At 48.3% G+C, this 17,070-nt stretch overlaps 1 protein-coding gene across 2 annotated transcripts in view; it reads right to left on the bottom strand.

Moving 5' to 3' along the window:
- The window catches only part of CSMD2 (CUB and Sushi multiple domains 2), a 678,038-nt gene that overhangs the window by 145,790 nt on the left and 515,178 nt on the right, over positions 1-17,070 (bottom strand). For both annotated transcript variants that reach the window (XM_068966215.1, XM_068966217.1), the window contains exons 26-27: positions 9,500-9,702; positions 3,905-4,096 (exon numbers count right to left, since the gene is read on the bottom strand). In XM_068966215.1, the coding sequence (XP_068822316.1) occupies positions 3,905-4,096; positions 9,500-9,702 (395 nt within the window). The remainder of the gene's footprint in view (positions 1-3,904; positions 4,097-9,499; positions 9,703-17,070) is intronic.

Genomic DNA, 17,070 nt, shown 5'->3' with positions numbered 1-17,070 from the left:
TTTCCACCAACCCCCCAAATGCTCTCAGTCTATTTGGGTTTGAGGCCCTGCTCTGCCCCAGCTCCCTGCGTGATGGCCCCCCAACATCAGGCAGTCAGGCATCTGCTTCCCACCCAGGACCCCGGCGTGGGCCTTGTCACTCTTGGCCAGTTGTTCTCAAGGCTGTGGCTGGACTCCTGGGATGCCGCACCCGCAGGGTGGTCAGGTCCTGCCGCTCGGGTGGGGCTGGTTGAGGGGCACAAAGTCCCCCTTCCCCTTCTGCTGCTGTTGCTGCTGCTGCTAAGTCACTTCAGTCGTGTCCGACTCTGTGCGACCCCAGAGACGGCAGCCCACCAGGCTCCCCCGTCCCTGGGATTCTCTAGGCAAAAACGCTGGAGTGGGTTGCCATTTCCTTCTCCAATGCATGAAAGTGAAAAGTGAAAGTGAAGTTGCTCAGTCGTGTCTGACTCCTAGCGACCCCATGGACTGCAGCCTACCAGGCTCTTCCATCCATGGGATTTGCCAGGCAAGAGTACTGGAGTGGGTTGCCATTGCCTTCTCCGCCTTCCCCTTCTAGGCCCAGGTATTGGCCAGGAGGACAGCTGAGCTGCTGGAGACTAAATGAAGCCTTGGTGACAAGCCAGGGGCACCCCATCCTGTCGAGTTGGCACTCAGGGCTGGGCTTGGGATGCCAAGCTGGACCCAGGAGCCAGGTCTCCCTTCCAACCCTGGGCATGGCCTCGCTCTGGCCCTGTCCACTTCCCACTATGAGTTAGAGACAGAAGACAGGCTCTGCCCTCAGATCCAGGCTTGATCTTGCGAACCACCATGGCCAGGTATGAGTCGGGGAGACAGGCACTGGTCACTCCAGGTGGCTGAAAAGTGGGCCAGCTGTATCGAGGGGTGAGAGCTGTGGAAAAGACCATTGATCTTGACATTATACAGTCCTAGGTTCAAATTTTGACCTGGCCTCCTCCTAGTTGTGACTTTGGGCAAAGCTATCCCACCTCCCCGAGCCCCTGTTTTCTTATCTATAAAATAAAATTTAAAGAATAATGTCTATAAAGGCCTCTGACATACATAGTGTTTACTATGAACCAGGCATGGCTCTAAGCGCTTTATAGCATTAGCTTATTCAATTCTCCAAACAACCCCAGGAGCTGGGTACTATTATATCCCCTGCTTTACAGGGCAGGAAACTGAGGCATAGGGAGATGGTATGATATGTCTAAGGCCACACAGCCTGTCCTCATGAAGCTGACTTGAACCAGGCAGCTGGAATCCAGAACCCAAGCTCTAAACTCACTGCACAGTGATTTCATTCATGAAAATGTAGCCACATCCACAGAGAAGGTGATGGCACCCCACTCCAGTACTTTTGCCTGGAAAATCCCATGGATGGAGGAGCCTGGTGGGCTGTGGTCCATGGGATCGCGAAGAGTTGGACATGACTGAGCGACTTCGCTTTCACTTTTCACTTTCATGCATTGGAGAAGGAAATGGCAACCCACTCCAGTGTTCTTGCCTGGAGAATCCTAGGGACGGGGGAGCCTGGTGGGCTGCTGTCTATGGGGTCGCACAGAGTCGGACACGACTTAAGTGACTTAGCAGCAGCAGCAGCAGCAGCCACATCCAGCCCAGCGCCTATGGTGGGGAGGATGCTCTCAAATGCTTGTTACCTTCCTTTGCTTCCTCCCTATCATGGAAGGGCATGAAGGCCAGCCAGACCCGTCCTGGCAGACGGCCAAGGGAGCTGGAAATGAGGAGGGGCTTGTCGTTTCCAGAAGAGGCAGACGCTCATTTAGTTGCGAGGAACATTTCCCCACGCCAAGCAGAGGAGAATGGGTAATGAAAGCCAAATTAACCTCTCTGCCCTGCCGGCTACACATGCACTGCTCTCGCCGGCTCAGCTCGGGGCCTCCCCCTGCTCCAGCCGGGGCAGCCTTGTGTCAGGACCTGCTTTTCCGAAAGACAAACTGAAGGAATCCCAGCCTGAGACAAGGCTGAATTTGGACGGCGCCTTAGAGTTCGTCTGACCCCCTCATCCCCCTCGCCTCATTAGAATTCCCTCCACCGGATGGAAGTCTGGTTGGGGAAAGGGAAGGGAGTCCAAAAAACGTGAAAGAAGGGAACAAAGAAGGGAAGGAAGGAGAGCGGAAGGAAGAAGGAGGAAGAAAGGACAGAAGGAGAGAAGTGACTATTTCTTGAGGTCAGGGTTAGTGCTGCCTCACCCACGACGCCACGAGGGAAGTGTGTTTACCTTCACTTGACAGATGAGGAGACCGAGGGTCAGAGAGTTGAAGCAATCTCCCCGCAGCCACTGAACTAGTAAACAGCAAAGCCCCGAAGCCCCCTGACCTGTCTTCTTCAATATCCTCTGCTCTCTCTCGGTGGATCGCAGCTGCGGTTGACAAGCGAGCGGGCTCTGAAACCCAGGCCTCGCCTTCCTGTCCACGGCACTTGCACTGAGCTCCTGCCACACACACCCATGTGAGTCCTCGCTGCCACCGAGGGTCAGCACCCAGCGCTCGCCATCAACGCCAGGCCGCAGGGCACGGCCGGCAAAGGCCAGTCCTCAGCTGCCTGGACAGCACTTCCCACTGAGGCTGCATGCAAAGAGGGGGCTGGGCATCACTGGGGTGGGCACTGCTGGGGAGCATCTCAGGAAGTCCCTGGAAACCACTCTGGGGTGGGCGTCAGCAGCGTGAAAGGCGTCGCGTTCAGGCTGATGTGGGGGTGACTCTTGGCACTGCCATATCCTGGCTCTGATTTGAGACAAGATATTCAAAGTTCTAAAAGTTTCAGTTTCCTCTACTGTAAGATGACGGGATGGGGCTCACTACAGAGAGCTGCAGGGAGAGCTAAGTGGGGTTAGTGAGGAGACGTCCAGTGTGGGGCTGCATGCAGGAAGGAGCCCGGGACTCCTGGTCTCATCTACCGTCCATTGGCGACACAGTACAGAGCTACACTCTGCGTTTTGCCTGAGGAAAAGAGCCATGTGGCCCTGGAATGTCTGTTTCTATCGATTTCTCTTTCTTTCCTGTCCTCCTCTCCTTTCAAGTTCCTTCCTCCTCCCAGCCTTCAGGAGCCAGAGAGCAGGACTGATTACTCAGGCCCCAACCTGCACGAGCTACGTGACCTTGGACACACTGCAGACCCTCCACCTCTTCATCTGTCGAGTAAGGAAGTCTAAGGGTTAAGGACAGAGCTGGAGAGCCAAAAGCCAGGTAAGCAATCATTTCCTTGTGAAGAAGAGCAAAGGTCTTCCCTTTACATCCAGGCCTGTGAGTGCCCTCCCAGTGCTTCAGGTAATAGAAGGGTCATTTCAGAACCTGGGGACCCTTGTTACCCAAGGTGACCCATGGTCCTCCTCCCAGTCTATATGGATTGGGCCAGGAGAAAAGGGACAAACAGAAAATTTGGGGACCATTTTGAAGTGGAAAGAATTTGTAGTGTGTAGAGTGTGAGTGAGGCTTCCCACGTGGTGCTAGTGGTAAAGAACCCACCTGCAAATGCAAGAGACGTAAAGTTTGATCCCTGGGTGGTGAAGATCCCCTGGAGGAGGGCACGGCAACCCATTCCAGCATTCTTGCCTGGAGAATGCCATGGGCAGAGGAGCCTGGCAGGCTGCAGTCCATAAGGTCACAAGGAGTTAGATACGACTGAAGTGACTTAGCACACACAGCACACGCACAGACACAGGGTGTGAGTGTATGACTGTGAGTGTGTGTGTGTGTGTGTGTGTGTGTGTGTGTCTGTACATATGCAGGCAAAGCAGAGTAAATGTGGAGGCTTCTGCAACTTTCAGCTATTCTGACTCTCCTGGACAGACTCCAAATGCAGCTGCCACTTAAGGGGCTGGGAGACCTGGAGGATACAAGTGGTGGGACCAGAGAGCGGGGGTCACACTGCAGTTGCTCCCTACCGATGCAGGTCGGTGGGCTGGGCTGCCAGAAGAATCTGTTCTCGATCTTCACGCAGCTGATCTCTGCGCTTCCCTGCAGCGCGTAGCCGGGGTCACACTGGAACACCGTGGAGTCGCCGGCTTCCCAACTGTCGCCGCTGCGGCTCCCATTCTGGGGGACCCCAGGGTCATTGCAGGATGTTGCTGTGGACACTGGGAGAAGAAAACAGAGGAGAAAGTTGCCTAGGTGTCTGCCAGACAGCGAGGCTCCCAGCTCCCCATGCTCACTGATGCCACATTTCTATTGCCAAGGTCTCTGCCAGAATTTCCATCGTCTCCCGCCAATATCAGCAGCTGCAGCAGCAATGCCACCACCTCTGTTCTCACGCCCGTTCCTGCCACCACCACCACTGCTCCTGCCCGTCACCTGTTCTACCCGTAACTTCACCATCACTATCGTCCGTCTGTCATGAGACACTACACTACGAGTTAAGCATGACTGCCCTGCTACGGCAGTAGAACTGAGTTCAATTTGATTTAACGACACAAGCCTTGTTACCGGGAGCTTTCCAATTCTGCAAAATGTCACTAACATGGTCCGTATGAGGGAGTGACAAGGTAATTAAGAATAAACTCTAATATGCAATCAGAAAGGGCTGCAAGCGAGTTTGGGAGTTGGCCTGCCTGCACGCTGAGTCGTGGTTGAGAAGATGCTGGAGTTACTAAGGTCAGACGAAGGTCATATTCTCCCTTGCATGGCAACCAACCCACCACTCATCAGACTGAAACAGAGAGAAATCTGGTGTTTACAGCAAGTGGCATGGTAGAGTTCAAAATAAACATTACTAGCTGGAATGTTTTAAAAATTCAATAGACCTAGGAATTTGGGAGATATTTGTAGCCTAATATCAGACAGCATAATATAGAGAAGCCCGTTTATTTTAAAAGCAGACATCAAATAAATGATGGAAAGGAGGAACAAATGAATAAAAGCATGACCGAAGGAATAAATGGACAAAATGCAGGTGAGAAAACACACCAAAGGAAAGGGTATGAGAGGAAGCCCAGAGAGAGGGTTCTGGGGCAGCTGCATCAGCCCCTGCTCCTCCAGGGTCCCCGCTTGTGTCCCGGTGCATAGACTGTGCTCGGCAGGCCCTGGGAACGGGAGACTCTGGGGCACGCAGGATCAATACAGTCATTGGCTTGGAGGGTCATTTTTTCTCAGAAATTCTGGGAAAAATAACTTTTACATGAAAACAAACAAATTTATTATGGAATAAAACGTAAAATTCACAGTAGTTCTTTTTTAAAAGAAGATTTTAAAAATGTGGACCATTTTTTAAAGACTTTATTGAATTTTTCGCAATGCCGCTTCTGTTTTATGCTTTTCGGCCATGAGGCATGTGGGGTTTTAGCTCCTGGATCAGGGTTCAAACCCACACCCCCTGTATTGGTAGGCAAAGTCTGAACTAACCACTGGGTCACCAGGGTAGTTCCCACATTAATTGTTAAGCAAACCAGGAGCCTTAGAGAGAGTTTATGCTTTCTACATCCTCCAGATCTCCTGGGATATGTATCCACTCGCTTCTGTCACTTGGTGCAAAAGCCCAGGGCAACTGTACACACTGATATCATCAATTATAAGATCTAGGATTGCATGGGCAGGTGCTGGAGTTGGAGTATCTAAGACAGTACACAAAAAACTGAGGCCCACAGCCAAATCTGGCTGCGTGCCTGTTCTTGCAAACAGTTTTACTGAAACACAGGGGTGCTCACTTGTAAACATGCTGTTTATGGGTGGTTTCATGCTCTGATGCCAGAGTTGAGTTGTTATGACAGAGATCACGTGGTCCACAAAGCCTGAAACATGTACCACCTGGACTTATACAGAAAAAGCTTACCGACTCCTGGTTTATGGTACCTTAAAGTCTCCTCTTTCAAAAGCACATATTAAAACCTGTCCTTTGCTTTGATCCAGCTTTAATCATTAACACCCTCAACGATCTGCTATCGCTGTGTTTCAGCCACATTTGTAAAATCTCCCTCCAGCACAGCCAGCTCAGTGCTCTCTCTCCCTGACATCCCTGCCCCCAGGGCCTTTGCACCTGCGGCCTCTTCTGCCTGGAACGCTCTTGCCATAGATCTTTCTATGCCAGCTCTGTCTTGTCATTCAGTTTTCAGCTCCAACATCCTCTCCTCAGACAGGCTTCTTTGATCACCTTCTTCTGGGCTTACCCTTTAACCCCTTTCCATCAAATTTGTCATATTACCATGCTGTGTTCCCTTCATAGCACAACCTGTAATCATCTTGCTAGTTCACATGTTTTCCTCTTTATTGTAGCTCATTGTGCATTACGATGGGAACAGAGACCTTGGCTGTTTTGCTTCCAGCTGTATCTCCAGGGCCTAGAGTGGTACCCGGCACACAGTGGTGTTCAGTAAATATTTCTTGGGTGAATAAATAAATGAACAAACCATCACCATCAGACACTTACTGAATTTATTTATAAAGCCAAACAAGAACCAATCTTCTCCCTTCCCAATTAAAAACAGACTTAGCTTTCAACTCCAGCTTTACAACATATACATGTAAATGATTCTCTGGAAGAAAAATAGCTCACTGTTCTGACCATTCAGGGGAGGCAATGGAGTGCGATGATTAAGGGCCTAGGTTTCGGAATCAGACACAGGGAATTTGACCCAGGCTCTTCTACTTATTAACTCTAGATGACCTTGTGTGAGAAACCTCTCTGGTACAGCCCACATCTGCAACAACATGGATTAATAATGATGCCCGTGCTTTATGGGTTTTGTGAAAATTATAAGAGATAATGTCGCAGAGAGTTTAGGGTGGTGCTGGCTCTATAGATGGCCATGATTATGCGTGCCTCTCCTTCAGGGCTCCCTCTCAGCTTTTCTTCATTTTCACTTTCTCCCTTTAATGCTCCTGAATGTGAGCTGCTCAGCAAAGCCCCCAGGGAGAGGCTGGATCCATGTGGTGCAGACAGGATGTTAGATGTTACACAGTCGTGTTTACTCAATAAAGCCAAGCCTGCACTAATCATCCCTGGCATTTCTGTACAATCCCCTGTCAAACACACACGATAACGTTAACGTGGGGTTAGCCGTTCCCTCTTCCCTAGAGCAGTGCTGGTATTTGCTAAGTGATGACAGCAACAGGGAAGGTGACCTTTCCCAAACCTCGGGTATACCAGCACGCCAGGCCAGGTTGGCATGGCCTTGCTGGAGCCTAGACCAGGTAGTTCTGCCCACTCCTCTCTTTGTGGACCTAAGTGATACTCAGGGTGACTTGCCTAGGGAAACCCTGTGTTAAAGGAAAACCATCCATTTGTTCATGTCTTCATGTACCCAGTGGTCCATTGAGTAGTGAGTGGGCTCCTGCTGCAGGAGTCTGATGAGGGGCACAAGGCGGCCCCCACCCCCTAAGAGCTTCCTGTGGGCTGGCAAGTAGGTGGCCAGGTCCCCAGCAAGGCTGAGTGCCTAGAATTGGCAATGTGCTGAAGAAACAGAAGTGCTGGGGGTCCGGTAGTGACAGCAATCTATTCTGAATGGGGAGCTTAGGAAGAAGTGGCATCTGAGATGAACCATGAAGGAGGAAGAGAGCGTCTATGAGCTGAGCAGTGCGTGAGAAAGTAGCTGGAGCTGCTGGGTGAAGGCATGGCTCACGGCGCCCAGGGACTCCAGCCCACGTGGCAAGCCTGAAGACACGCTGGAGGTCAGATATTGCAAATCCGTGGGGGAAATCTGCCAGTACAGTGATGGGCCTTTTGCAAAACCATACCCATCAGCTTCAACACAGAGAAAATACATATCTGGCTTAATTATTCCTAATTCTCCTTTCCCCAGTGAATGGACTGAGCTGTCTCTTTAGCATTCCACTTGCCGTACTGCTGGGAGAGCTTTCTATGGCGTATGCCAGCAATCTCCAAAAGTTTGTTTCATGAAATGCTAGTCTTTTGAGATAGCCTTAGAAAAAGTCACGCACGATTAAATATGTGTGAGAACTGTGGCCTGCCCGACACCTTCCGAGTTCATCTGCATTAGCAGAACAGATGTTCTCGGAGGCTCCAAATTACAGATAATCTCTTTAGGTCTGCCTCAACCTAAGCACCTTCCTGACATAATTTGATCAGGCAGACTTCCTTTTTCTGCAATACCAATGAACTGTCCATGGACCTCATGGGGACAGATGTCGGGAAATGCTTATCTAAAATGACTCTTGTGGCCCCACAGTGGGACTCTAATCTTAGGTCAGTTTGGTGTTACTGGGTGATCACCAGGGGCCCTCCTCTCCCTGGATAAGTGGGTGCTGGCTTTCCAGTAAGAAGACTCCCAATGAATCCCACAAGGAGCTATTTCTCATGAGGCTGGCAGCCGGCGTGAATGTTAAGTGGGCAAATTACTGAGTACATAGAAACATGGTCCTGGAGACCCTCATGTGTGCCAGCCCCCCACCCCACACTGCTAAATGCTGGTCTTCGTGGGGAAGACAGATGCCTAAAAGAGCTGGAAGTAGGCTCTGTAATGCCATTACAGTCTTACTGGTGCTAGAGATATACCCAACCACCCTTAGCTGATCTATCTACCAGGTGAGAAAGTGGAGGCAAAGCCACGGCCCAGGTGCCACACAGCCTTGCTCTGGCCATCACCATGGAAATCACCCCCTCACACCCACGTGGAGTAAGGAGATGGTAATGAGACAGCTGCTGTATACTAAACATAAGCGTAGACAGAGGCGGAGCCACCCGTGCAGGCAGGTGAGTGATGGAAGAGGCGCTTCAGAGGATACGAGATGATGCATCGCAGGAGAGGCAGGATCAGCACAGACGCGAGCTCTTATCGGACTCGGATGTCTGAGCACTGCCCAGTTTTGGTAGCTCTCTGTGACGCTCCTCCATCCTTGGCTGCCGCAGTACATAAGTAATTGAATTTAGATTACTCGTATTTGGCTCCCAGTCCGCACTGAGACCTGCGCTAAACTAAGAATCAGAGAGTGTGGTGTGTCAGGTCAATTCTTCCGTGACTGTGCCCCAGCCAGTCAGCTTGTTCCTGCCCTGCCTCCCTCCACACACTCCAGGTTTCAGCCAAGGACAACCCTTGACATCTGGAGCCCACGATCCTGCCTCTGCTCCTCTTCACATGCCCTTCACACCCAAGATGCCCTTTTCTCTCTTACTCATCTGATAAGGACCCAGGAATCCTGCAAGTCCAACTCCACGGCAACTCTACACCCACGTCATAACTGACCACACTCTCCTTGAAATACTGTCTATTCTTCCGTAACTTTTACTCATCATTTGGGCCAGAGCTTGAGCATCGTCTTTCCTGGAACAACTTCCTTGATGTTCCAAGGTGACCACTGTAGTTCAAACTTCTCTCTCCACATACTCGTCCATTGGCATGTCAGTGTCTATTCGGCTTGCCTGTCTTCCCTTTAGAGTAAGCTCGGCATGGATGTTAGTACCAGCAATGCCCATAAACCAGGCACGGAGCAGATGCTCAACAAACATCTTTACCCGAGCGGAGAGATGAGGGAGGGGGATGGGAAGTCGAGGCAGGACTGATGGAGGCAGGTGGTGGAAGGCGGGCACAGACCTGAGAACTGAATGGCAAAACCCTGCTTGCTGGTGAAGAAGTCGGTGCTGAACTGCAGAACGACGGAGTTGAAGGTGCTGTGCAGGTCCTTGGGCAGGGCCGGGCCACTGAGCTCCTTTAGCAGGACCCCACTCTCCACCGGCCCATCCCAGATGCGCAGAACGTCGTGGACCTCCTCCGTGTCGAACACCAGGAAGTGGAGCCTGCATGGAGAGAAGAGGCAGGTGGTCACACAGGGCTCAGCCCCTTCTTTCCAGTGGTTTCCAGTCAGGGCAAGTCATACTCCGAAGACAGACTTGCAGGAAGGAATAGGAAGCGGTGTCCGGCAGTTATGCTCTCAGCTTCCATCTAGACTGCTCTGCCCACTGGGGGTCACTAGAAATGGGGACAAGAGTGAGGGAGGCTAGATTTTGTGCATCTCGTTTCTTATTATGGAGCCTCCTGTTTCCATCTCCTTAACTCTACACAGCAGTCCCCAGACCTCACTCCTGAGTCTAGTCTGGAAAGGGATGCTGAGAAGGCAAAGTCAGGGGAAAAACAAATACTCAGTCAAAATCCCAGCAGGTTATTTGTGGATATTGACAAACTGACTCTAAAGTTTATATGGGGAGGCAAAAGGCCTGGGAGAGCCAACACAGTATTGAAGAACAGGTCTGGGGAACTGACACTCCCAGACGTCAAGACTTGTCAGCGAGCTACATTAATCAAGACAGTGTGATGTCAGTGACATAACAGACAAATAGATCAAAAGTCCAGAAATAGACCCATATTAATATAGTCAACTGATCCTTAACAGAGGAGCGAAGGCAATACAATGGAGCAGAGAGCGCCGTTTCAACAAATGGTGCTGGAACTGGTGGACATCCACGTGTAGAAATAAATCTACACACAGACTTTATACCCTCCACAAAAATGAAGTCAAATAGATCCCAGACCTAAATGTAAATGTAAAACTATAAAACTCGGAGATCACATAGGAGAAAACTCAGATGACCTCGATTATAAAGATATAATCTTAGATACAACACCAAAGACAAGGTCCATGAAGAAAGCAGGTGATAGGGTAGACCATTAAAATTAAACATTGCTGTTCTGCAAAAGATAACAAGATGCCAAAATCCGAGGATGCTCAAGTTCTTCATACAGAATGGCCTAGTATTTGCATAGAACTTCTTCCTGTGTGCTTTGAAAAACTTTTAGATTACTTGCAATACTTAATACAATGTAAATGCCATGTAAATAGTTGCCTGTGCAGGGCAAATTCAAGTTTGCATTTTGGAACTTTCTGGATTTTATTTTTATTTATTTATTGATTGATTTTTACCATATTTTCCATTTGAGGTTGGTTGAATCTGTGGATCTTGAATATGTAGATATGGAGAGTCAAATGTATAAAACTTAACAGTAAGAAAACAAATAATATGATTAAAAATGGGCTAAACCTTACCAGATACCTCACCAAAAAAGATATATGAATAAAAATGGCAAATAAGCACATGAAAAGATGTTCTACATCACAGGTCATTGAAAAATGCAAATGAAAACAGAAGCAGTAAGATACCACTACACACCTATTAGAATGTCTAGAATCCAGAACACTGACAGACGCTGATGAGGCTGTGGGGCAATGGGGACTCTCATCATTGCTGGTGGCAAGACAAAATGGTACAGCTTCTTGGGAAGATAGTTCGGCAGTTTCTTACAAAACTAAGCATACTCTTACCGTATGATCTCTGGATTGCATTGTGCCCCTCAGTATTTACCCAAAGGAGCTGAAAATTGATTTCTACACAAAACCATGCACACTGTTGTTGGAGCAGCTTTATTCATAACTGCCAAAACCTGGAAGCAACCAGGATGTCCTTCAGAAGGTGAATGGGTAAATAAACCATGGCGATCAAGACAACAGCATAGTTTTCAGCCCTAAAAAGATATGAGCTATGAATCCATGAAAAGACATAGAGGAACCTTAAATACATATTACTAAGTGAAAGAAGCCATTCTGAAAAGGCTACATATTGTATGATTCCAAATATAGAATACTCTGAAAAAGGCAAAACTATGGAAATAGCAAAAAGATCAGGGACTGCCGGAGGCTAGGGCAGGGAGAGGGGAAGAACTGGTGAGCACAGAGGATTTTTAGAGCAGTGGAAATACTCTTATGATACTATAATAGTGGATACATGTCATTACACATGTGTTCAAACGTTTAGAATAATGGGTATGAAGAGTGACCCCTAATGTCAGTGATGGACTTTGGGTGATAATAATGTGCCAGTGTAGGTTCATCAGTTGTAACAAATGCGCTGCTCTGATGGGGGATACTGATAACGGGAGAAGCTGTGCATGTGTGTGGCAGAGGGTCAGTGGGGAATCTCTGTATCTTCCTCTCAGTTTTTCTGTGAACCTCTGCATGCTCAGTTGCTCAGTTGTGTCTGACTCTTTGCGGCCCCATGGACTGCAGCCTACTAAGCTCTTCTGTCCGTGGGATTCTCTGAGCAAGAATACTGGAGTGAGTGCCACTTCCTTCTCCATGGGATCTTCCCGACCCAGAGGTTGAACTCTCATCCCCTGTGGCTCTTGCATCGGCAGGGAGATTCTTTACCACTCAAGCCGCCTGGAAGCCTAAACCTGCTCTAAAAATCTAAGTCTTAAAAAAAAGTGTGTGGTGGGGAGCAAAGGTCATAGGTAACGTTAGCATCTTTGGGAAGCTGGCCCAGATGCAGTGGGGGCAAGGGTGAGCCTACGTCTTGGCATCCCAGAGTAAAACTTGGATACCAGCCTGTCTCTCTGTTTCTCTCTCCTAATCATTTTTTTTTTAATTTGAAATAATTTTAGACTTTCAAAAAAGTTGCAAAGATAACATAGAGAATTCTTACAGACCCCTCACCAGCTCTGCCACTGTTAACATCTTACATTTCCCTGTGTACATTGTCACAACTAAGAAACCAACACAGGTACGTTACTGTGATCACAACTCCAGGCTCGATCTGGACTTCAGCGCTGCCACTGATGTCCTTCTGTTCCAGGATCCAATCCATTCATCACTGTTGATGGTTTGGCTGCTAAGTTGCGTCTGACTCTTGTGACCCAGGGACTGCAGCCTGCCAGGCTCCTCTGTCCATGGGATTTCCCAGGCAAGAACACTGGAGTGGGTTGCTATTTCCTTTTCCAGAGGATCTTCCCGACCCAGGGATTGAACCTGGGTCTCCTGCATTTGCTTATGGATTCTTTACCGCCGAGTCACCAGAGATTCTCCCACTTATCACTATATCTGTTTAAAAATGTCTTTTAAAATTCTAAAAATAAGACATGCTTGAGGCAGAAAAAGGCTAACAATATACAGATGTCCTGAATTTTTAAAAAGTCTCACATCAACCAATCTGTTCTCTAGAACTTTCCACGTGATTTTAGGTTTGCGGCACATTCTTCCAGATTTTTTTCAATGTGGATACATCCCCCCACCATGGGGACTATATTTTACATAGTTAACTTTCTTCACGTCATACTATATAATAGAGAGCTACATCTGCTTCATTTTTTTCCTATAGAAAGGTATATGGCTATATTTCACTATTTCATATAATACTGCAAGGAACATACCCATCTTTATGCAGTGTTTTTCATTTATGTTAAGATTTCAGTTGGATCATAGGAATAATTTGGGGATGAGTGGGTATATATTTAAAATTATTAATAAAAAACCTGATAAATTATTCTCTTAAGTAATTGCGTCAACTTTCATTCCCACTGAACAGTGTTCATATGACTCTTCTCTCTAAACTTCCCCTTACAAACATCAGATATTACAATGTAAATATATTCTATATTAAAATACTTGCCCATCTGCTAAACTGAAATGGAATTGCACCAGAGTTTTAAATTTAGATAATTTAGTAAGGTTGCATCTCTCTGCATATAGTTATTGGTCATTTGTATATATTCACACCTCTTATCCATCTTAATTGAGTTATTTGTCTTTATAAATTCTGTTCACACATTATAATTTTTATATATTTATTATCCTTATATACATATATTCCTTTTTATATATTTGTTGCTAACATTTTTTCCTAGCATCTGGTGTCCCCTTTTCCTTTAAATTTTGCTTGTGGTGTCCTTTATGGTATAGGAGTTACTCATTCTATGTAATCAAGTATGTTAATATTTTCCCTTAAGGATACTGAATGTCATGATAGGCTTGGGCAAACCCTCTTCTTCTCCCAATGATTAAAAAGCAAAACTTTAATATTTTCTCAGAAGTTGTATAGTTTAATTTTTCAAGGGTTATAGGTTCATGATTTTTCCAAATGGGCTACCTACTCAAAGTAACCTCTTGTATATTCTATCTAAATGCTCAGCTTACTTCCTTCTTAGTATTTGTTACAAACAAAGGTCTGTCTAGTCAAGGCTATGGTTTTTCCAGTGGTCATGTATGGACATAAGAGTTGGACTGTGAAGAAAGCTGAGCGCCGAAGAATTGATGCTTTTGAACTGTGGTGTTGGAGAAGACTCTTGAGAGTCCCTTGGACTGCAAGGAGATCCAACCAGTCCATCCTAAGGGAGATCAGTTCTGGGTGTTCATTGGAAGGACTGATGCTAAAGCTGAAACTCCAGTACTTTGGCCGCCTCATGCGAAGAGTTGACTCATTGGAAAAGACCCTGATGCTGGGAGGGATTGGGGGCAGGAGGAGAAGGGGATGACAGAGGATGAGATGACTGGATGGCATCACCAACTCGATAGACATGAGTTTGGGTAAACTCAGGAAGTTGGTGATGGACAGGGAGGCCTGGCGTGCTGCAATTCATGGGGTCGCAAAGAGTCGGACACAACTGAGTGACTGAACTGAGCTGAACTAACCTTAGTTTGTTGATTTGTTCACCACCCCTCTTCCCAACAAGAACATGACTTTCGTGTGTGGGTCCTGTTCACCATGGTAGCCCCACTACCTGGGCTAGGTCTGACCCTTTCAAGGATGCTCATGAGTACCTGAATGAAGAACACCCGTGACTGGGTATCCGGGCTAGCTCTCTCAGTGGGTTTGAAACCTGGACCGTGGGGTCTGAGTCTAGACTCTTCTCCATTCCTGGGCTCCCTTCTCGGCCGAAACAGAATTCAACTTGAGGTACCTGGAGCACAGCTCCTTGGCTGACCTCAGTTTTCAGTCTCAATTTTGATAATTCTTACAAGGCAAGCTCCCCTTCATATTTCCTCCCCCGCTCAAATTTCTTAGCTAATTTCCCAAATTTACCCTTTCAAGTTTCTCCCAATCCCATGAATACTATCATTGAAACTGCACACATTTGTTGATGGATTTGGGCACATTGCTATCCTTACTTATTTTCCCAGCCGAGAACACTGTAGATGCCCTCACTTATTTAGGGCTTAGTTTATGTATTCTGGTCAGGCTTCACGGTTTTCCCCTTTGTACTCTTCCTCTTAAATTCATTTTTTCAGTTTTCAGCTCCATTGTGAGTAGAATCTAATTACCAGTTACGTATTTGTTGTTGGATATGTGTGTGTGTTTCTCGTGTAAGTTCCAGCAGGATTCAAGCTAGTTCCTGGATTTCCGAGATAAACCCTTTCATAGGTACAAGTGGCGCTTCCTCCGTACCAGAGCTGTGGGGATTTCTTCAATGGCCATGTTCTAGGTCCCCTGGCAGGCCTCCCCTCCAAGGGGCTTCTGACGGAGTGAAGACAGAGGGGCTTCTCTTCACGGTGTTTCACGGGCAACAGGTCGGCAGACTGGGGCCCCACACTTGACAGAAAGGGAGAAGGAGCCCCCCAGCAGGCAGAGCAGACAAGTGTCCTCCCTGCTGTGCTGAGCTGCCCCTGGCTTCTCTGCTTCCTCCGTGGTCCGTGATGCCCTGGGAAATCGACACCACCCACCGGGGCAGACTGTGTGCTGGCCGTGTGGTACAGCTGCACGCTCTCAGGGAAGGGAGGTTCTCATGGACCAGGCGTGTCAGGGGATGGAGGAGGAGATAAGGCTAGCAGTCTGGGTGGCGTGAAAGGGAGGGTGTCTTCTTTGGATGCAGTAACACAAACAAGACCCAGAGGGGAGGTTAAGGTGCCTGGGAAGAACGGGGACTCCCACACTGGACTTCCGGTGGGGTGAGGATGTCATGGGGACAGAGCTGGACTGAGAGGGACCCCAGGATTAGCTGGCAGAGTTTGGGTTTCATCCTTCTCTGGGTAGAGACTGACTGAGGTCCCTGAGGGTGAATAATGGAATGAATGAGTGAGTGAATTGAAGAATCAATAAATGAAGCCTCACGGGGGCCAGACTGATGGGACGTGTGAAAAGAGAGACTACGGAGACTAAGCAGAAATGAAAGAAAATGTATTTATACAACAACCACTGTGTCCAAGGCAGTTTCAGCTGATCCCATCTAGTCCTCACGGGTATCTTTACTTTGTAGGTAGCATCACATCCTCTTTAAAAATGAGAATACTGAGGGTCTGAGAAATTAAATAACTCACTCAAGGTCAAGGGCTGGCCAGAGAGCAAGCCAGAACCACATTCTATAATTACGGACCAGGTCAGAGCTTGGCACTTGCTCTCTTTCCCCCGACAACACCACCTGCACCTTCAGAAGGAAGAGGCTGTGCCGAAAGCCAGGCCTGGCCCCGTCGGTGATCAATAGTTTACATGTGAACCCGACATAAGGTTAAGGGGCTGATATGCAAGACCTGGAATTAAAAGTGCCAGTTCATTGCATTCAGCTTAACTGGTCTGATAATCAGACAAAGTCAAAGGCTTGGCATTGATGAGGTCAACAGAGGCGAGAGGAGGAGACCCGAGGCGGAGGAGGGGCCTGAGGTCCTTTGCAAGCAGAAGCCACACTGCTTGGCAATGGAGAGGAGAGAAACCGAAGTTCCAGACCTCTTGCTGCCTTTGTTTATGTAAACACCTCCTGGATGCTGGGTGCTGGAAGAGAAAGGCAAAGAGGACAGACAGGGTGCCCTCTTCTAGTTGTCCCTGGAAATGGGCAGTCCTTCCGCACACACACACAGCCCCATCAGAACGGCTGATGGCACACGAAATGGAGGAAGCAGCGGACCACCGAGTTAGAGTCATCGGGTTGGACAGGCTGGCCGGAAAGACCTCTCCAAGGAAGTGACATTTAAGGAAGAGGAAAGGCTCAAAGGGAGGCAGCCACGTGACGAGCTGGCCAGGGCAAGAGGTGGGAGGACGCTTTCAGTGGATAAAGGGCAGCATGGGCAAAGGCTCCGACAGGGAAGCAGCTCGGAGCATCAGAGCAGCAGAAAGGCCATCAAGGCTGTCCCTGGCCCAGGAGAGGCAGGCAGAGGCCAGGTCTGCTGGGGCCTGTGGGTTGGAGAAAGTGTTAGATTTTATTCAATGGATGAAGGAATGTCATGGAAGGATTTTAAGCTGAGGCCTTCCAAGGTCCCATTCACATTTGAAGATCACTCCTGTGGCCGAGTAAGAACAGCCTGGTAAGCACAACATCGGATGCAGGGAAATTAGCTCAGGGGCTACTCCAGGTGCTGGTGACCTCTTTCATGATACATCCTTGAAGCTAGTCAGGGGCTTGGCCAAGCCAAC

Source organism: Capricornis sumatraensis, chromosome 2 (assembly GCF_032405125.1).
Source record: "Capricornis sumatraensis isolate serow.1 chromosome 2, serow.2, whole genome shotgun sequence".
Lineage (NCBI taxonomy): Eukaryota > Metazoa > Chordata > Mammalia > Artiodactyla > Bovidae > Capricornis > Capricornis sumatraensis.
This window is presented reverse-complemented; position numbering and strand designations above follow the sequence as displayed.